Genomic DNA, 21,763 nt, shown 5'->3' on the forward strand with positions numbered 1-21,763 from the left:
GCTAAGAAGGCTTGTGGAAAGATAGAAAGTTAAGGACAAAAAGCAGACAGAGAAGACTTGTTCCTCCAAGGACACAGCTGGGATACAAATGCAATGTTAAGTCTTAGACACATAATATTCAGATCCTTAGGTTTACAAATAAGCCCTTGTAAACCTCTGTTCTTGTATGAGGTGGAAAGCAAAAAGCTCCTCCCTTTTTGCTATTTAACATCTGTGAAAACCTATTACCTACCCACAGAGTTTTGATACCAAACTACAGGCACTTACCCCAGCAGGGAAGGCACAGAGCCTTGTCTGAAGGCCTGAGAATAGCAAGAACTCAGTTTCTCTGTGGCCAGTGTAAACACAGCTCTGGCTAGTAGGAAATTAGAGCAATTTCCTTGATTTCTTGCATGGTTGTAGATTAAGAATCCCTGGGCAACCACAGTAAAGCAAAGTGCTCCAGAACTCTGTGCATTTAAAACTACTTTCTTATTTTGGTATAAAGGCCTATGCAGGCAGGGTCTAGGAGCTTGCTGTTCAAGGATCTCAAAGCATTTTAGAAACATCCATGCATTTCGGTTAACCTCTGTCTCTTAGAAAACCTCAGAATTCTATCAATATCAGCTCCAGTTTCTGTGGACCTTCAATAAACCAGGAAGATAGATTTTTCTAGTTCAAGTTAAAAAAAAAAAAAAAAAAGAAAAGAAAAAGAAAAAATGGTTGTTCCCTCTCTGCAAGAAACTGGAAAGAAAATTTACATTTCCGGATACAGAGTCCTGTACTTTAGCTATTAAAAAAAATAAATTTAAAGAATTCAGACATATTGATCTGCAGCCAGACTCAGAATCAGGACTGTTAGAGTTCTGCATTGCTCTGAAGAACCTAAGTGTCTTTGGCATAACATTCTAATTTCCCAAAGCTAATTTATTTTTTTTTTAAATTCTGTTAAGCATCCTTTAAATGTTGGGAGCTAACACATCAGAATTGAGTTGCAAAACTGCTATTAATTTCAATGACAGTAGGAGTTACACTTCACCGAGTGTCAAATCACAGCTTTCAAACTTGCAGTTTTGGCATGAACTTTCTTTGCAAAATAGATGGTCTGAAGATCCTGAATTGCATTTCATATGCTTCTGGACTATTGCTGAAATGATCAGTTCAGTTTCCAGTGAAGTAAGGAGTAATCTCAGAATTTTAATAAGAGGTTGCTTGTTCCATTTGGAACACTTTTTTTTTTTTTAGCAGATTACAGTCCTAAATCTAGTCCTATTGACTCAGTGGAATGACTTGGTGGGAGGCATTTCCTTAGCTTGCCTTTTTTTTTTTCCAGACCCATTTAATTAAATTGTGATATAATGCCATTGCCCATGTTATTTTCTTTGTTAATCTTCCAAAACTCACCTCAGCACTGAAAAAAATATGCTAGGAGAAATTACTTGGATGATTTGACATTTTGTTCCCACTAATTTTATGAAGTTGCCACCCTGCAGATAACTAACCAACTATAAAAGTAAAAGAAGGAGCATGTCCTTACTCAGCCATGATTAGCTGTTTCTCCCTTTTCACTTTAGGGATGTTTCCTGATCTTACTTTAGCACTGGCCTTTGTTTTTGCTCAGATTAACAATAAAGGTTCTAAATCACTTTGCCATCTTTTTGCCCAACTAAGGTTTAGAAAAGAGAAGCACTACATTTTTTTCAAACATATAATCTCCGTAAGTAGTCAATTTCATTATTCTCTAGAATTATCATCTCTTTAAATATCAAATTAACATTCCACTATGACTACCCCAAATAAGAGCTGGACTGTGTAGCCCCAGCTCTACCTTGTATTTGTCTAGCCTCTTCACCCCTACTTCAAAAAGTAGGTGTCAAGCTATTCCCACATGGAAGTTTTAAAATAAAGCATGAAACTTTGCTTCTAGCAAGCTCACTGCTCACTATAAGTAACACTACAATAAACCCATGTTTTGCTCCTCATACAGAAGCATAGTACATACAAAGTTCTTGATGCACTAGCCTATTCAGCCAGTGCAGACATGGCTGGAAAAACAGGGTGAAACTACTGTTTTAAAATCCAAATAGTCCTTTACAGTCAAAGACAAGATGTACATCCTTCTACAATTATGTAAACTTGTTTTGAGGTGGCATTATATTATTCCTGATTCTGAAAAGTGACATAAAGGCTACTGTTATAGCTTTGATATTGCAGCATTTATTGTGGTGGTCTTTCACAATACACAAAATATGATTCTCCTGCTCCTGAGATGAACATTGGTATTGACATTCACAACAGTGACAGGAAGAACAAGTGATTGGGAAGATAAATTAATTTGAAATTAGTCCTGAGAGATCATAGAAATCTGGCGTTCCTCAAAAGGCAGAAGGAGTCAGACTCTATGTGCAGCCTGCTGGATGAGATATGCATGCCCAGAGAAAAGGTAAGCATGCTAAACTTTGTCTCCATTCAGAAAATAGGTGGAATCAAAAGAGGTGTGATAGGGATTTGGAGCTAGGTGATAATCTGAAAGGTCTGTTCCCTAAAAATAAAAATGACTGGGCATAATCCACAGACAGACATGAAAGAATATTATGATTGGAAACAAAACTTGTACAATAACATCAGTGTGGCAGAAGTATTGGTGACACTCCTATGGCTGAATTATTTTTGTGGGTGTACATGATTATTACAAGGGTATATAAAGAAACTTGGCTTTGCTTCTCTTTTCCCAAGAATAAATCTCATCCCGTTCTCATTGTGATAGGCAGTGCAGAGCTGAGAGAATTAATCTGGCAACTTGGTTTCATACAACTCCTTCCATTTGAGCAGCATCCTCAAGATGCTCTGAAAGATTAACACATTTACATAAGCAAAGCATGCATTTGCTAAACATTCACTTGTGTCCTGGGTACAACAAAAGAAATAAATTAGAGAGCTATCATATCTCAATATACTTGAAGCACAATTCAGTCTTATAGAACCATTGAGTGTTCTGTATGTCATACATAGGTCTGTAACATAAGACAGCATTCAGTTAAAATAATCTGATCTCATTTGCACACTAACTTTTAAACATTATTTTGCAGTTTGGAGCTTAATGGGGTTCGACCTACATAGCATTGATACAATCTTATTAGTCTGGTATACTGGAATAGCGTTATGTATCAGGAATGGGATGAAAAGGCTATTTTTAGAGATGCTGATCTTCCATTTAATAGGGCTTTTAATTTAAGTAACCATGGAGTAGCATGTCTTTACCATTCTACACCATTGTATTGTGTAGTGCATGCTCAGAAACGGTTGGAACAATTAAGTATTAGCCCTATTCTGAAAAAGAGTAAAACAGCTATGGTGTCTCAGTGCAGAATTCAGCAGAGGTGGATAAGTAGCATGCTTAGAACACAGGGGAAAGCTCTGTAATGAATGATATCAGCAAGTGAAGAGAGTAAGAATAGGAGGACAGGCTGTTCCGAGACAGCTTTGCTGCCAAGCTTTAAGAGTGATCACTTTTGCCCAAACATCTGCATTACTAACTAAACAATCATGTCTTTGGCCTCTGAAATAAGTGAGTGGTCCTTCCTACCAGGAAAAAGCAAATTTATCCATTTCTTCCTCAGTCTACTTCTCATCCAGCTAAAGCAAAGAAGCTAGAGCATAGCATAAATGTCTCTTGTGGGTTTTATTCACTCTTAGCTACTTGAAACTTTTGTAAATTTCTGAAAGATTTAAGAGCTTTCACCACAAGGGCATAATGATATCCCAGTTCTCCAGGTGACATAGATTGATTGAGGTGTGCATTTGGGTGTTGAGAATAAATTTCAGTGGATATTTCTACTTCAAGGTTGCAGAGACATGTACCTTAGCCTTGTGCTATGAGGTCTGGTTACTGTTAGCATAGAACTACAGGTAGGAGGCCAAACTTATCTGGGCATCAATATTCTCATTTCTCTGTTTAATGTGCCACCAAATCCAGGATGGTCTCCAGGCCTCTCCAGACTGAGAGGCTAAATCTAAGCTGGTCTCTCTTCCTTCTCTATCACAAGTGAATTACAGCTTTGACTCATCAACCAGTTCCTTTATAAAGGAAGAAATTCCTCTGCTTTCTGTTCTCTCCATTATCATACCCTGTAGCTAGCCTCAAATGGCTCTCAGCGAATGGACTCTATAACATGAAGATTCACAGCAGGCTGCCTCCTGCTCAGAGCCACAGCTCCAGCTAGGAGCCCTGCTCTAGACAAACCTCACGCTGTTGAAGGGCAAGTGCACGAGAGGATCCCAGGGGAAGAAGAGCTGGATTGAATGACAGCATGGTTGACACACCATCATCTAGATTAAGGAGCACTACTAGCATGAAACTGTCATGAACACAAAACACAACCTGCTCTTACATTCACAGGTGCCAATATTAGACCAGTGTCAGGGAGCAGCAACATGCCCGGAATTGCTCCCAAAACATAACCATAGAGGCCAGACAGTTAATTACCTCTGTGAGGATCAAGCGTTGATACTTCAACTTCAGTGTACTCCACCTCAGCACTCTCAAGGTCAGGTCCTGCCCCAAAAATATCAAGAAGATGTGTCTTTGTAGGACTGCATGCTTCGTTTGAGCTGTGGGCCTGATCCTGCTGCCACTGAAATTAATGGACAAGTCCTCATTGACTTTGATAGTTGCAGGATCAGGCCCTACTTATGGCAGATGCAAGTTACTCTGCTAACAGTTGTAAGGCCAACACATTCCTAAGGGTCATCCCAATCTGAAAGGCAGTAGACCAACTCAAGCCGGATTTCTGAAACTGTGGGACATGCAAATTGTGCCTAAAACTCTTACTTTCAATTTAACACCTTCAAAAGTGGCACAACACAAATGGAGCATGGAATTATCTGAGATTCTCCCATATTCCTGCTCCAGCTCCTCTCACTTCTATTTCTCTCCCTGCCATTACTTTTTCCTCCTTTTCTATGGCTGCTGTGGCAGGACGCTTCCCATTCTCCACCTCCCTCACATTTAAAGCCTTCTTTAAGTCTTGCATGGCCTCCCTCATCACCGCTAATACTCTCAACTTCTGCTTTGCCAATAAGCAATTTCAGCACTTTTCTCTTATGCTGCCCTTCAAGCTCTCCATAGAAGACCTGCAATGGCAACCCATCTTCCGCCTCAAAATGCTTCTCTGCCACAATGCCCACAAAAAGACTGACAATTATTAGACTGCTGGCTGACAAGTACTGGCTACCTGGATACAACAGACACAAGAAACAGCTGTTGCTTTCTACTCTGCCTTTTCCTTAAGGTGGAGATAGTTTTCTACTAGATTTCTGTAAACGTTGGAAAGAACCAGAACAGTCATCCAGACTGGAATCCTGCAGAACTGCTTGTGGATGTTTTAGAACAGATATTAGAGAAAGATCTAATGATTCAAACAGTTTTGGACCAGCCTTCCAATAGCATTGGTGAGAGAAGGAAAGAAAAAACACTCAACAAAACAAAAATGGTGTTTAAGGTGACGTATTAGTTAATAACAAAGTTTAAATTACATGCTTCCTACAATAGGTGATTCTGAATTACCAATACAGCCTTATGTTCCTATGTTTCTGCTGTCTGTATGTTTGTTTTGCAAAGAATGTCTCTCTAGTTCTAATTTGACTTATTCAGGACACAATGGAATAACTTCCATGCACCAAGTATAAACTCCTTCCTTTTGCTTGCTGAAGTAAAAGCTATTGCCACAAAAATGCAGAACAGACACTGTTATTTTTAGAGGTATATGAATAATAGACTTGTTTTTCACATCTGGTAGAGGGATCTGCAATAGGCTAGCTGGTCTTAATGAAGCTGCCAAATCCACAGTAGGTAAGGATTGAACCTGTTTCTTTCTGGCACACATGCAGATCATTAGATCAGAGCCCATTTCATCCGAAACAGGTAGAATACAACAGAAAAGACAAGAGTCATTAGGCTACAGTTTCCAAAGGTTGTTTCCAGGTTTTCCTGTGAAATTAATTTAGTGCAACACCTTTCTCAAATTCGTGGTACAATGCTGCCCTGCACACTCAGAACTGCATCAAATAATTATTGATTAGAAATTCCTGCCACCTATGTTGCATACAGGCTTATGCAGGAGTCTAGTTCCATGCTCTGGATTAATTTTAGCTTAACTTTGATCTTTAGTTACCCTAGATGCCTTTCCAACTATCTTTCAACTCATGATCCAATAGACAATCAAGTCAAAATGTACTATAAACATCAGAAATTGCATCTAACCCATGAGAATACTTTCACATCAAAAATATATGGGACAAAGTATGCTTTCAGATGGCAATACCCACATATTTAAGTACTTTTCTTAGACTAAATACCTTAAAAACACCAGTCTTGAAGAATACTATGTGTTAGATGATGCAGTACTTGATGACATGTTTTAATGAAAGTGTGTATATATATATATATCTCCCACATGGTGTCTCAAGGTATTTGCCAGGTTATTTTTATTCAGATTTCATAGCAGATTATTTTTAGGTTTAACGCTTAAATATTTCAAGATCTGCAGAAATGAAGAAAGGACAGTGAATTAAAAGAAAAAGTCTGTAGAAAACATATTTTTTTAAAAAATTCTCAATATTTGTTTTATAGAACTTAGAATTTTGTGTCTAAGTAGTATTTTTATACCATCCTTCATTAGATAGTCTGGAATCCAGCTCAACTAATTACGCTTCATAATGCAGTCAGTAAATGGGTCCTATCATTGTCATTTTGTACATAACGAAAAAGAACTAAGCTCAGCAAAGGAAAGAGTCTTCCCCACTATCCAAGAGAAAAAGGAAAGGACTGGACCTATCAAACCCTGATTCCTACCATTAGAAAACATCACAACTTACAATCATAAAATAATTTTTAAATCTGTTGTTTAAGTATGAAATTACCTTTACTCTCATCTGTTGATTTCATGTGATTTTCACTATCTTCAATGTAACCTGATCCTAAAATATTAAAGCAAAAGTTGAGCTGACAAAATATTTCTTATAGCCAATTAAATAAATGAGTTACACAGCTGCAACTCCTATTGTCATTATGTTTATTTATATATGAGAAATTCTACTTTCAAATTCACACCTAAGACATTCATGTAATACAGGTGGGAAGAATGTGGCTTTTTGATGACCAGCTGAAAAACACCCAAGGGCTAACTTTGTTTACATTAGGTGCACTAAACAACACATCCACCTATCTTTGTAAAGTATATTGAGATCCTGGAATGAAAGGTGCCCTGTTATGGCAAGTTAACATTGTTATACTGTGGCCACATCACAGGATCGTGTACCACAACTCAAATTTCCCCTCTGAAATAATTTTCTTGCAGCTGTGTCAAAATTGTCAGAAACAGAAAGTAATTTTATTTCACCATGATCTGTCCATCTGTAATATTGTAAACTGACTGCCTGGTAGAAGTATCTGAGCATATATATAAACCAGTCTTTGTATAAGATGTGCTCATAAAAAATTGTACAAAGAGAAAATGATAGAAGATAATTGGGAGAATGTTATGGGTATTCCTCTGTATTCCCAAAACACTGGGCCCTATCCAAATGACAACTGTGTAAATCCAAAACTTTAAATAAAGGTTTAATTAAGCCAACTCACTAATAGTCTTACAGCAAAATATCCTACCTGAATAGTAGTCTCCATCATTGTGCTGTCTTGTCAGTTTTTCACTTGTGGAGTTTGTAGCCAAGGCAGAACTGAAAAGCAAACCAATAAAAGTTGATGTAATTATCCAAACCCAATCATTAAAAACAACAACATGATGATGTGCAAAGATCAGTCATTGTCTATGCTGACTACCACACATTCTTAACTATCAAAGCGAATGAATATTTTGCTTTTGTCAAGAGAAGCACAAACAAACTTTAAGGTCAAAAATGTTCACTCTTGCATTAACCTTCTTTAAGACCTCTGTATTTTTAATGCCATATCTAAATGCATTCAAATGCGGGCCTGACATTCTCCTATTTCTCTTAGCTGACCTTTTTTTTCTATTTTTAGAGTATTTCCTCATCCTGTTGTTGTGCAAGCAGGTGGTACATGAAGCACAACCATCTATTGTCTGCAGGTGTGTGCCATAGTAATCTATATTCATATGGTGGAAGGCACCCAGCCCTTTAAACAGAAATATTTCACCATTACCATAAAGCAAGCCATCTTACCCGGACATCTCCATGGATGGTCCTTTAGCTTCACAGAGAAAAATAAAAGCATCAATTAATAGATTGCACAAGTAAAAGAATTTAAAAGTAAAAATCAAACCAAAAATATAGTGATTATCTACCCAAGTCCGAATAATTTCTCTTGGATATTACAAAATTAATTACGTAGTGTCTTACATCCTGTTTATCACCCAGATCTCTTAAATGTCTCTTTCACAGAGAACTTAAGATCCTTAACGCCAGATTTTAGCCTGGACAATTTAAGCAGACTGGGACATCCAGATACTCCAAATTTTCCCGAATATTTTGCAATGTACTGCGTTGCACAGGATAAAACTGATTCACTTGTTTTCTGAAAGAACAAGATCTGAAAGAATATGTTAATGATAAAAGACAAATCCCCAAGTGAAATTGCATTACAGTGTGGGGAGAAAAAAAAAACCCACAACCTAATAAATTTGTTTCATGAGGACTAGAAAAGTACCACAATAACACCTGAGTTGGGACCCCCAAATCAAATTTACATAGCTCTATAAGGGATCAGAAAACTGCTCAGGCCCTGTCTGCCTCTACATTGCACAAGACTGAATTCCAGACTAGGACTGCATCAGAACAGTGCAGTTCTGGCTTCTCTCCAATAACTTTTGCTTCACTAGTGTCTTCCCAGCAGCATTAGTTAGATTTTTCCATTCTGCCCAATACACTTGGACAGCTTCAGCATACTTGCAGCTTAAAAATTCCAGGAGGCCCAAATTAAGTAGATTTTTAGTTTTTTAAAATTGTATTTACCCTTCTCCTGAAGCCTCACACCCACAAGCCTTTGCTCCTGAAACAAATGCTATTTTAACAGTAATACATTTTTCACCAAACAAATAGAAGGGAACCATTCATTACCCTTTTTCTTCTTATGCAAAAACCACCATAAAGTGAGAGTTGCTGCTCCTGCGATAGTTATTAGGACAAATGCAGCAATGACTCCTTTCTGCCAAGCCGCTAAGATGACTGGAAATAAGAAACACATGTTTAAGAGAGTATGAACAGTGACAGGTCCTCATTACCACCTTCTGTAGTTCCTCACCTTTCATTTTGCTACAAATTGACCTTCTTACACACTGGGGAAGAACATTAAGGAGACCTGCACACAAAGTTCACTAGTGAGCCTCTCCTTTGTGACCAAAAACTCAGCACAACAATGGGTTGCTTTTGGCTTGCATCTGGCTCCTTTGGCTTTTGAGCATCCCTTAAACGTTTCTATGTAAGTTAGACAGTCTCTGTTGATAAATGGATCTCTCTGTTTAACTTCTGACAATGGTGGAACAAAAACAAGTAAGGGATTTATACTTAGTAACATCCGATAGCATGACCTCACCTGACATGATGACATAGTATGTAGCTTATCATAAAAGTTAGCTTACCACTGATGGTTATTGGCTGGCTTTTCACATCCACATTAGCTCGATTAGAAGCTACACAGTAATATGTCCCCGTGTCCTGCCTGCTCACTGCACTTTTGTTCCACAGGACTCTGGATGCATTTTCACTTTTTTCATATACAAGATCTTCATGATCAGTTTTTTTAAAAAACCTGAAGTGGATTGGCCAAGATCCTCCATTCACAGAGCAGAGAAAAGCAGTCTCTCTGCCTTCTTCCACTTCTCCATAAGGAAAGCTGCCCAAGGTGGCATTCGTGATTGGTACTACAGGGGAAGGCACAAAGAAAACAAATATTAGCGCTATTAGAGATAACTTTGATGATAAAATATTGTATTGTAGAAATACTTGCTTTACTGCTTAGTTAAACAGAGACTGAATGCACAGTATTCATCTTTCTGAACAGTCTCTGCCAGACAGCATCCCCAAGTAAATATTTTTGTACACCCAGAAATAGAGAGGGCACTTATAAAGAAACAAAGCAGACACAGAGGAAACTATATCCATTCCACATAAGTCAGTCAGCCCCTTTTCTTAAACTTCTTTGGATGTCCTTCGGGCCCAAACCCACAAATCATTTAATTTTCAGAAATAATACACTCAGCAGTTCAATAGTGTAAATAATCATAGTTCAATTTATGTATCTAAGCGTTCACAGTTATGTCGTTATGAAATTTTCTGCTAACTATATTATCTCTTACTTGTAACATTTAATATATAATAGTGAATATCAGCAGCTAATAGATCAAGTTCTTCAAGGGCATAAGCAAGTCCCAAATTCTAATGGTTACAGTATATAGCAAACACAATGAGAGACGTTAGTTTGTGTTTGAACAAGTTGTAAGACTATGCATAGCCAAAATACAGTTTTTAAGTTTGCTGCTTCACAAATTAAGTATTCTAGCATATACAGAACTAGTGTAGGAGCAGACAAGCATCAGCACTTATAATTACATGGGGATAAAACGTACACACATTCTATGATGCAAGGCATGTAGAATGTTTGTAGCTTCACAAAATGTTTGGGACATGAAGTATCTGTTTTGCTAAAATCGCTAAACAAAATTTCTCTGGAAATATTATAACTGTGATTGGGGCAGGGTCATAGCTAAAAGCAGATGTAACCAAGGAGTCTCTAAGGCAACACTGGTACAGAAGCAGAAAGAGGAAACCAATTCTGATACGAAAAGATGCTAGTCATGAAAGCTGTATTTGTATCAGATAGGAAGCAGGAAGCAGATTTAAGATATAAAATGTGGGTTACTATGACCGATCCCACGATAGAGAGGATTGCTCTATAAAACATAGGTCTTTTTTCAGATCTGGTTGTCATGGTTTTAGCTGGGATAGAGTATATTTTCTTCACTGTAGCTGATATAGTGCTGTGTTTTGGACTTAGTATGAGAATAATATTGATAACACACTGCAGTTTTAGTTGTTGCTAGGTAGCGCTTATACTAGTCAAGGACTTTTCCAGCCTCCCATGCTCTGCACGAGTTTTATTACTTTGGCCCTTCCAATTCCCCCATCCCACTGCAGTGGGGGGACTGAGCGAGCGGCTGCGTCGTGCTTAGTTGCGAACTGGGGCTAAACCTCGACAGACAGACAGGACAGAATACAGAGAACTTGAAGGCACAACCTCAGGAGTGGTGGACTGCAGAAGATTGGCTCACCAGGCTCCAAAACGTGACTTTCTATTCAGAACTTCCAAACAGTGTCACAATATATCCTGAACCACTATTCTAACAGCTGGGGTACACTGGTTCCAGCAAATACATACCCACTTGTTAATGGACTAAGGTTATGCTTTGTATTTGTTACTTGTTATTTCAAATTACCTTGACTTTAAATCTCACTGGATAAATCTCTTCACAGTTTTATCATTCAGCTTCTCTCTAGTATTAGCAAAGCATATCCTGGTGGAACTGATGAACTTAAGGTGCAGTCTATAGTCTAGGCAAATGCAAATACTGTATTAAAAGACCCGTTTGGGGGCTCAGAGAGTGGAGAGCATGTCCTTCAGCTGTGTAATAATCCAGCTGACTCAGAAGAAATGCAACAATTCTGGATGTATCTGTTCTAGTAATATAAAACTCGCTGTCAAAACTCAGAGAGAAAGCAGCCTGTTAACCACAAGTTTATCTTATTAAAACCAGTACAATTTGGGTTCAAGCTGGGACACAAAATTGAAAACCTTGGTAAAAAGAGATTCTCTCTTCTTTTCAATAGGTCAAGAATAGATTTCTGCTCTGGTCCTGGACTACTTTGCTGTAATCACATTATGGAAATCTACTGCTGATACATTCAAGAAGAGTAGCAAAGGATATGGGTTAAAATAGCTCTACAAGTGGATCTGCCATCATCAATTCCCTTACAGTCCCAAAGAACTCTGTTTTTTCCCGTAGGTGTATGTGGTTACTATCTGGTCAAGTGACATCAAACATAGGTACCAACAACATGCATAAGACACACAGCTCTACTCATCTTTCACCACATATCACCAAACCACTACCAAAACAGTAAATTTTTTTGAGAACATCAGACTGGCAAAACAGACCAGCCCTGAACCAAGTAATGTAGGTGACACTACTGAGCAGACAAACATGTTAAAGATGTAACAGGCAAACTATTAGTTCTTTTATTAAAAGGTCAATACCTACAATTACTTGGTTCCTTCTGTACATTAATAGTCTCAGGTTCTCCGGGAGCAGCAGCCATAATCAGTGCTTTATTTCCACTTGGTTAGGAGACTATTACTTCTGCTTACCTCATCCACTATTAAAGGTGAACCGCAGCAAGACAGTATCTGTCAGCATGAAGCCTGCAACTGTTAGGGACCTTCATCTAGTGCAGAAGGCTTCAGGATGCCTCCTCAAACAGCTACTCTGTTCTCTATAATTATCTTTTATGTTAGATTTTCAAATTAAATTCAAGGTACGATCCATATCTTGGGTACAGCATATTCAAGAAACCTCCTTAAGGCCTGTAGCAAAACCTATTGTTAACAAATAAGTTCTTTGGGCTCACAGGGAACTACTTGTGATGGGGACAGAACATATGTCACATCAGTGACAGAATTTTCTTGAGCCAAACCTTTGAACCACTAGGATCTAAACCAGGAACTGCCACATGAAATGTCACTACCATCTGCTCTGAGTGCACCAAACAAATCTACAGAAACACAGTATGCTGGTTAAAAATATCCTACCAAGGCAAGACACTCCCTTACATGCATAATGGCAGGGAAAACCACACACACATATTTTAAGAGTTACCAGTCCTGACACTGGTCTTACATGGCCTGCTACACATTTATTATTTGTTTTGGTTTCTCTTCGTATCTGCCAATAGCACACTTGCAAATCACAGCTTTTTCACTTGCATTCCTCTTCTTGGAGTACTGCTAAGATTCCAGTATAAATCAGACACATATTTTCTGCTGTGGACTTCCAATTCATCATCTTTTTAAAGAGTCAACTATCAACTTCCCCCATTGTCAGAGGAATTTTCCCGTTCTACTTCACACATATTTGTAGATCAGAGACTTTGCTCATAAACAGTAACTCCTAGTTGCTAATAAGGCATAAGAATAGACTGACTTTCAGAGCTACTTAGCAACTGCAGCTTCTAGTGTTGAACATATGCTCAGTGCCTCTGAAAACTGCAACTAATAACAGAGGTATTTAGAGGGATTTTTAAAAGGGTAGATTTCCATCTTTTACGAAGAATCTAGCTAGCTCAATTATTTTAGTGAGTAAATCACAGACTAACTCCAATATCATTATGTATACATTTAATCCAGTCCTATGAAAATCCAACATGAAGAAAATTGATCTGGTCCTGAAATTTTTAATCATTAATTTTATTAAAACAGGTCCTACAATATCTCAAGTCGGATCTGTTTTTAATATTAAACTCAATTGTAGTTAACTTGATTCAGATTACAAATAGTCTGTGATACAGATCTCCAACGATTTTTAATTCAAGTGAGCAAAAATTTGTAAACATTTTGCATCCATTTTGCTTTGTCCATCATTTGCTGCTACAGTTTCAACAGTCAAAATAAGACATTAGACAAGAAGAATTAAACAGACTTACCTATTACTGTGATGTGTAGAATATTGCTAGCTTTCCTACCAGTGGAGTGATTATTTCTAGCATCACATTTGTATCCTCTTTCATCATTTTGTCCAATATTTTCATCCATGAATGTAGCATATGTGTCATTAATTACTGTTTCCTTAACTTCATTTCCTTTGTAGAATGTGAATGTTATTGGCGGTGTGCCCATCACTGAACGGCAGATTAACCACAAAGGCTTGCCTAACACCACCTCCGGTAAACCATTGACAACAGAAAGAGTTGGCTTGGAGACTGGAGCTAAAAGGGGAATAAAAGAAAAAATTGTTGAAAATTACACTGCATAAGGCTGAAATGTACAATATTATTTTACAGAAAACACATAAATATACAATATTTAGCTAGTTTGCACGCAGAGCCCACGCTGGGAAGCTCTTCCTCACTGATAGGATGAAAGCAGGGGTTGACTGAACAAAACAAAACCATAGATAATAGAACATACGTGACCTAGAATAAAATGTCATACAAGGAGAATGTAAAGGAAAGCAAAAAAAGGATCAATGACACAGCTGTGGATCATCCAAACTCCAGAACTTGTTCTGACCCAAGCAGTAAGTCTGTAGAGCAAAAATATATGCAAGTACCATTGCATGTATTACCTGAGATGGATCCTGCAGCACCTAACCAGGAATCTCTGTTTCTGCAGCACAGTGAGTCACAACCCAGTTAAACCCCCTTCAAAGATCTGAGAACCAACTGTGCTTGTTCCATGAGAAGGAAGGAAACTAGGGTGTTTATAATTAGTGTGCTGGTGAGGGGGTTGTGCTGATAGCACAAAACTAGGCTTTTCTGGAGTAGAGCTATCCAGATGACCTCTGGCTCTCATGGCTTTCTGCCTGGAGGGTCAGGGAGGGGGATCCAAGGCAGACACTGACAGAGCTTCAGATCAAACTGATGAGTGAAAGGTTTGCAGAACATTCCCAGCTCCTGCAAATGGTAATGAACGGGAGTTTATTTGGCACCTAGCAGAATCAAGGGAACAGAAGGAAGACATGCTTACTCCCTTTCTCCTAGGGCCAGCCCTGGAAAAGTCTGACTTGATTAGATCACAATAGGCCAAATCCCCTACAGCTAAAGACGACAAGCACATCTCACAGAAATTAATATTGCAAGAACTAATAGTGACCCAGCTAGTTCATGGATTAGAGACTGATTCTGTAAACAGATGTGCTTATTTATAAACTTGGTTTTGATTTCCACCACCACCACCATTGGGTTCTAAGCCTCTGTATCAACTCACCATAAACATTTATCCCTACAGGTTTGCTCTCCTTGACTATTCCTTTTACTTCAGCTTTACAGATATAGGATCCAGTATCATTCACATTAACTCGCATTGTTAAGTTTCTATGATTTTTCAAATAGATGTCTCCATTTGAATTTTTCCGTAATATGGAGAAGTTAGCTTTCTGAAAACCACTAATGCTGCAGCTCAAAATTAGTTCTTTATTTTCATCCAGTGTACTCATAGAAGCAGCCAATATTGGCCGGGGGAATAACTCTGCAAGATAAAAAGAACAAATTCATTCAAATTGAGCCTAAAAAACCATGACTACCTATCTCAAAGTGTAAGGAATGACTTAAAGTTTACAATCAGGGAAAAAACAATCATGTTATTTTAATATTATTATATTTTCAGGGAAAACAGAAACCTAGCATTCACTTGAAAATCCTTCTCATATGTTATTTCAAAGTATTATTTCAGTTGGAGAGTATTGGCAAGCAAAAATCAGGAACTGAAACCTAAATCCAGACAGCCTTTAACTTAGCGAAAATTTACACTTGGATCTAGAGGTTACTCTTGGATCTTCACTTCTGCAAAACTTAAATTTAAATACTAATCCTTTTAGTAAAATCTAAGATGAACAGAATTGTTACCTGACACAAAAACATTTAGTTTGGTGATTTTAGATGTTCTCCCTTGCTCCACCTTACACAGGTATTCACCACTGTCCTCTAGAGTAGCTACTGCAGCATATTTCAAAAGATTATTATCTCGTACACCATTCAGTATTGTTTTGTTTTTCTGGAGTATTATTTCAATGTCATGCATTCGGGCTACCACAGTTGAGCACTCAAACTGTATTCTGTCTCCTTCTGTAATATTACTTGAGGGCTTGGCATTCAGAGTAGGCTTTATAAATGGTTCTGCAAGAGAATGCATATAAATTAATGAGCCAACTTTTTAATTATAGCAAGAAAAGAAATGTAACAAGAAAAGCTAAGCAACTTACCCCTGACAGTAACAAGTGTTTTGTTGCTGGGTTCTGTGAATTCATGTTCGAGTTTTACACTTCTCCTACCAAAGCAATCAAATTGTAAAATATTATCTCCCTCTTCAACAGAAAATTCTACTACAGAAAAATTTCTGTATGGTTCAAATACATGTTTTTCTTTAGGTGTTGAATTCATCTTTGTCTTCCGGAAAAAGAAATATAAAGGAGGTTCTTCTCCTGGCAGCTCACAACGTAATTTCACAACTTCACCCTCTAGAACTTCTCTTTTCTCAGCAGTCAGGATTGGCTTGGTCATTCCTCAAAACAGAAAACAAGAAAAGAAATGCATAATCCTGAAATAAACACTGTCTCTGATGACCATGGTAGTGATTTATTATTCACGCTAGTGAAATATTTTGCAAGTACTGAGCTTTTGAAGACAGTTCCTTGGGGAGGAGTGGCTGGAGAGCTGCCTGGAGGAAAAGGACCTGGGGGTGTTGGTTGACAACTGCCCGAACATGAACCAGCAGTGTGCCCAGGCAGCCAAGAAGGCCAATGGCATCCTGGCTTGTATCAGGAATAGTGTGGCCAGCAGGAGCAGGGAGGTGATTGTGCCCCTGTACTCAGCATTGGTGAGGCCGCACCTCGAGTACTGTGTTCTGTTTTGGGCCCCTCAGGACAAGAAGGACATCGAAGTGCTGGAGTGTGTCCAGAGAAGGGCAACAAAGTTGGTGAAGGGTCTAGAGAACAAGTCTTATGAGGAGCGGCTGAGGGAATTGGGGTTTTTTAGTCTGGAGAAGAGAAGGCTGAGGGGAGACCTTATTGCTCTCTACAACTACCTGAAAGGAGGTTGTAGCAAGGTGGGGTTTGTCTCTTCCCCCTAGTGACAAGTGATAGGACGAGAGGAAATGGCCTCAAGCTGCGCCAGGGGAAGTTTAGATTGGATATTCGGATAAACTTCTTCACCAAAAGGGTTGTCAAACATTGGAACAGGCTGCCGAGGGAAGTGGTTGAGTCTCCATCCCTGGAGGTATTTAAAAGAAGGGTAGATGTGGTGCTTGAGGATATGGTTTAGTGGTGGACTTGGCAGTGATAGGTTAGCAGTTGGACTCAATGATCTTAAGGGTCTTTTCCAACATTAATGATTCTATGATTCTGTGTCTGGGTGTATGCCAAGGCACCTTCAGAAGAACAAAATGTCCCCCAAAAGTGTAACACAATCTTGATGCAATGTGTGAAGTATGAAACTTGCCATCTTGAAGGTAAAACCACTTCATCCTCAGTGCTTCATATTGCCACTCAGAAATGAGCAAGTGAAAAAACTAAATGCCATCCCAACTTCTGTACCTAGAAGTGCAGGCCTCTGTAGAAAAATTACAGGCCCTGCACAACTCTGTAACTACTTAATGCTGAACGAATGCTTTTCCAAGGGAAAAAACATCACTTGCAGTCAAGAACACATGGCTAAAAAGAGTACAGATGGATGTGGCCCCTGTTCTCATAAAAGATGAAAGAACAAGACTGATGTAACATTGTCTACAATAGTCCACAATTGACACTAGCTTTGGCAATGGCTGTCACAAGGCAAGAATCTCTAAATATTATTTCCAGCTTTACCAGGAATCTATCTGCTCCCCATCATGTTTATGCTCTGTAGGCACAAGCTTTCACAGATAACACTTTCTCTAGCTTAGGGAACACATGCTCAGGACAGAGGGGGTGGTGGCACTGGAGGCACAGATTGTATTCCTGACTATCACTGATCTGCCATGTAGCCTTGGGATCATGATTTCATTTCTGTGCCTTAACATTAGGATTTAGTACTAAACTCTTGCAAAGTACTGTGATGTCTATGGATAAAAAACACTTTGCAAGATATCCTATTTAGCACTGACTATTATTACTTCCCCTTGAAGGATGTTCTCTTCTTGTATTTGAGAAAACCGCTGTGTTTGAAGGAGTACTCACCTGTTACCCAAACATGTATGGAGTTACTAGATTTCACCTTGCCGCCTGCTTCCACAGTACATTCATAGTCTCCAGTATCTGAGGATCTAGCTGTAGATATTTTATATTGTGCATCTCCTTTGTCTGATACTTTCATGAACACAAGCTTGCCATCCTTAAAAATTGTAAAATTATGCTTCAGCTGAAAATTGGTACTTTTGCTAATATCAGCGTGGCAGACAATTGACATAGGAGATCCATTCTTTACTTTGACAGATGGCTGAACCTTGATTTCAACTGCGTTGAAAGTAAAAACTTGATGGAAAAAAATAAAAAGAGATATATTTATTTTCAATTAGTTCTACATAATGCTGTTATCTCAAGCTGCTACATTTTAATCACAAAAAATTAATTCATTGTACACTAGTAGCGAGTGTTATAATTTTTGTAGTCAGATCTCACAGTTGTTGACACCGGTAGCAGCTTCACCTTCCACTGCACAGTTATACTAGAGGCAACTACTAATTATCACAGCACACACTGTCCCTCTGCTCAGTCTTTGCCTTGGAGGACTGAGAGAGTCTACTGAATTCCCTAGAGGATGCAGAGGACACTGTACTTCTTGGTTTTCTTTATTTCTCATGGTTTATTGCCTTCAACACTAATTGGCAGGAGATCTGAGAGGTGAACAAAATTTTGTGTTTATACTTGTCTGAATAAACTGAAAAATTACAGTAAAACCCAGCTTAGAGTTGTATTAAACCCCAAAACAATCCATCCCCAATTAGCAGAAATCCCTGGAGTTATCCCAGTATTTTTTATCTGAAAGGAAGGTTAGGGTTATGTCATTCAGCAAATTCCACTTTAAATATATAAGTCACAAGGTTGGGATAACCCTAAATCTCTAGTTTAGGATAACTAAAGCATAACAGAAGATATTTGGTTTCAAGTTCTGCAAGCAAACATATACATGCCTAACTTTACATGGCTGGCTGTCCAGCAATCATACTCTCAAGAGTCCTTAGCAATCATACCCGGGTTAATTCAAATACAGAATCGTAGGCAGAAGCAATGCTTTAATTTAGAATATAGATATGCTAGTCCCTGAAAAAATATGCTGAATATTCCTATTAAAAAATTTAAAATTGATAAGCACTTTGAGAAATAGGGTTTATAATAGCATTTTTTATATATATATCTCTTCTGTGTTTATAATCACAGCAATGATAAATAATTTGTAGTTTACAATTTTACAAAAGTTTACAAATTTACAATCATTAGAATCCTGGTATAACTAATATTTTTATTCACACAGCTAGATGAACAAGCATAGAGAAAGATTTGAGTTCATTCACTTTCCCTTCCTTTAGAACTTACAGCTTTTGGGTATGCCCATTTTGGCCAGGATTTGTATTAGAAATTTGCTACAGGAAAGCTTTGCCACATCTAAAGAAGTCCCTTGCCATGTACACTTACCAGCTATTTATAAATCATTCTTGCTAGAGAGAGTTTTGGACATAAAACCAATGCAAAATTTGCAAATTTTTTTTGCACATGAATAGACTACATGGCAACAAGAAGCAAGCATTTCTCCCTAGTGATGGAAAAAGGAAACATGCAGAGCGTACATGCTGGAAGTTGCAAGATGATAATGTAAAAAGTAAACGCATCGGTTTCAGAACTAAGGTCCTGTACTCTGCTCAGACATTACCTTTTCTTTTGCAAGAAAAAGAGCAAGAGAGAGTGCCCTTAACTTATATTCTATAATTTTATCCTACCTCCTTGCTTGTACGTATGAAAGGGTTTTTTTAAAGACCAAACCAAAATGCTAGTAATTAGATTTCCTCTCCCATCTCTTCTCTCGTATGCCTCAGTAAAGCAAATTACTCTAGGAAAGATTTCACCAAAATATCTATTAAGTATGAGCAGCATATCTCTCATTTAAACACTACGCCAAGAAACACCACCGACTAATAAATTTTATTTTTTTTTTACATGGCCAAATTTCATACTGAGCTATAGTACAGCAAATCCAGATAAAGTCTGTTATGGATGCACACCAACTAAGGAATTAGTTAAATTACTTATTTTAAATTTGTATGTGCAAAAATTCTATAATTACCTACCTCTCTCGGTGTAAAGTTCTGAACCTGGAAAAAATTACAAGAGATGTTATTTTCAAAGCTTACAGATTGAGAGACAGTAACAGGAAACAGTAAAAAACCCCAACAAACCCCAAATAAACCAGAAACAAATGTACCACCCGGATATTTAGTTATCAAACTTACACTGCAAGAAAATCACCAGAAGAGTGAGATACATCTCGTTCCTGAAGAACAGACACTTAATTCCAAAATAAAACAATATTCATCATCAGAGGTGATGCCTCCAGCTACCAAAAGCAGGTGGTTTTTTTTCTGTTGTTGTTTTATGGAAACAAATACAATTTTGCCATTAATATTTCTAAGTTTTCCCAAATCTTCAACAGAAACTGGCTAGATCAAGTAATCGTTCCCATTACTGGAAACTGGAAATGGCAAACAATGAGAATCTATCTGCTGCTCACAGGCAGATAACTGTTCAGGAAGTGACTGGACTTTTCCTGAGGGCGCCACCAAATGCTTTTGCTTTGTTTAATTTCTTAAGGTGTATCAAGAAAACAAGAAGTTCCAATGACATTTATCCTGCAGTTCCTGTCAATACGGGTATTTTTAAGTCATGATTAACCATTTACAAACACAAACTACCTTCGCCATTTGACCTCAGCATATCCTTAAGCAAATATTTCCCTTCATCCTGACATGTAGGACTCTTTCAGAGAGCACATGTACATAATTATTCATTTTTCCCCTTTACCTCCATTTCTCACCTTTGCTGTAGGGTGCAAAATAAATTTATCTCAGAAACCATATCTACTCCTGTGTTAGACTAGAATATTGATAGGTGAACCTCTCATATTAAAAACATGGAACTGCACAGTTAGGACAGCGCAAAACACACACAGTCACAAAACTTAAGCCCCTCAAGAAAAGAACTGGTTGGAATTTCATTTCTCAGCAAAAATATGAAGCAACACTGGCAAAACCTGAAATTGAGACTACTCTGGAACAAGAGTTAAATCTGCTAGTAGCTTGACACAGTTTGAATTCAGGCATCCCTGAGAGATCTTCTGACCTTTGCTGTGTTGTTTAATTCTTTGCAATGGTATAAGCAGCCTGACAATATGACAGCCAACCTGAAATCAGGGATGATTAATTCTGCATCCAAAACACTGAAAGCAGAAATTGAGAAAAGGTGGTCAGAGAAGGAAAGGTTGCAAAACATTCTACTTGAGCGTTTTGTCCTCAATTTTCACTGGTGTAAACGTCTGCCTGAGCTACAGTAAGGAACTGATGTAAAATTCAGAACACCTGAATTACTCAACTTCCTTTAACAAAACGGAGGTTTTTTTCCCTGATTATGGACAAAAGCCTAAAGAAAGCCTAAACACAAGTAAATCAGTAGCCAGCAGATTTGATTTAGGTGGAGTTGTTCTGAAGAAGAGTAGTTGTGAAGAAAAGTAAAATGCAATCATTATCCAAAACCTCATTACCACAGTTTCTTGATAGTCAAATGGGGAGGGGATGGGAGAGATGGGCAGAACAGGGAAAGCAAGATGATTACAGGGATGCTGTCCTGTTCCTATCTCTCCTCTTCTACTTTCCTTACTTTGGCACTATAATTTTTTTGTATGAATGTGCTTTTAATCTTAAGTAATCTGATAATGCAGAAGAAGCAGATTTAATAATCAACTTCATTTTTCCAGAAAAACTTACTCTAACTTTTAGGAATTCCATGTTCAATACTTT

The 21,763-nt window shown here is 38.0% G+C and overlaps 1 protein-coding gene across 8 annotated transcripts in view; it reads right to left on the reverse strand.

The window, feature by feature from the left end:
* PECAM1 (platelet and endothelial cell adhesion molecule 1) overlaps positions 1–20,593 on the reverse strand; it is a 35,202-nt gene extending 14,609 nt beyond the window's left edge. For 3 of the 8 annotated variants that reach the window (XM_064467007.1, XM_064467004.1, XM_064467005.1), the window contains exons 1-12: positions 20,204–20,592; positions 20,042–20,065; positions 17,937–18,230; positions 15,987–16,286; positions 15,631–15,900; positions 14,993–15,253; positions 13,711–13,992; positions 9,597–9,878; positions 9,076–9,183; positions 8,182–8,209; positions 7,646–7,716; positions 6,901–6,957 (exon numbers count right to left, since the gene is read on the reverse strand). In XM_064467007.1, coding sequence (XP_064323077.1) covers positions 6,901–6,957; positions 7,646–7,716; positions 8,182–8,209; positions 9,076–9,183; positions 9,597–9,878; positions 13,711–13,992; positions 14,993–15,253; positions 15,631–15,900; positions 15,987–16,286; positions 17,937–18,230; positions 20,042–20,065; positions 20,204–20,237 — 2,011 coding nt within the window. In that variant the 5' untranslated portion in view covers positions 20,238–20,592. Of the gene's footprint in view, positions 1–4,465; positions 4,535–6,900; positions 6,958–7,645; positions 7,717–8,181; positions 8,210–9,075; positions 9,184–9,596; positions 9,879–13,710; positions 13,993–14,992; positions 15,254–15,630; positions 15,901–15,986; positions 16,287–17,936; positions 18,231–20,041; positions 20,066–20,203 lie in introns of all 8 variants that reach the window. The other 5 variants (XM_064467002.1, XM_009514891.2, XM_064467003.1 and 2 more) reach the window with 4 other exon arrangements.
* Positions 20,594–21,763: the final 1,170 nt, after the last annotated feature.

This window comes from Phalacrocorax carbo, chromosome 16, assembly GCF_963921805.1.
Source record: "Phalacrocorax carbo chromosome 16, bPhaCar2.1, whole genome shotgun sequence".
Taxonomy (NCBI): Eukaryota; Metazoa; Chordata; class Aves; order Suliformes; family Phalacrocoracidae; genus Phalacrocorax; species Phalacrocorax carbo.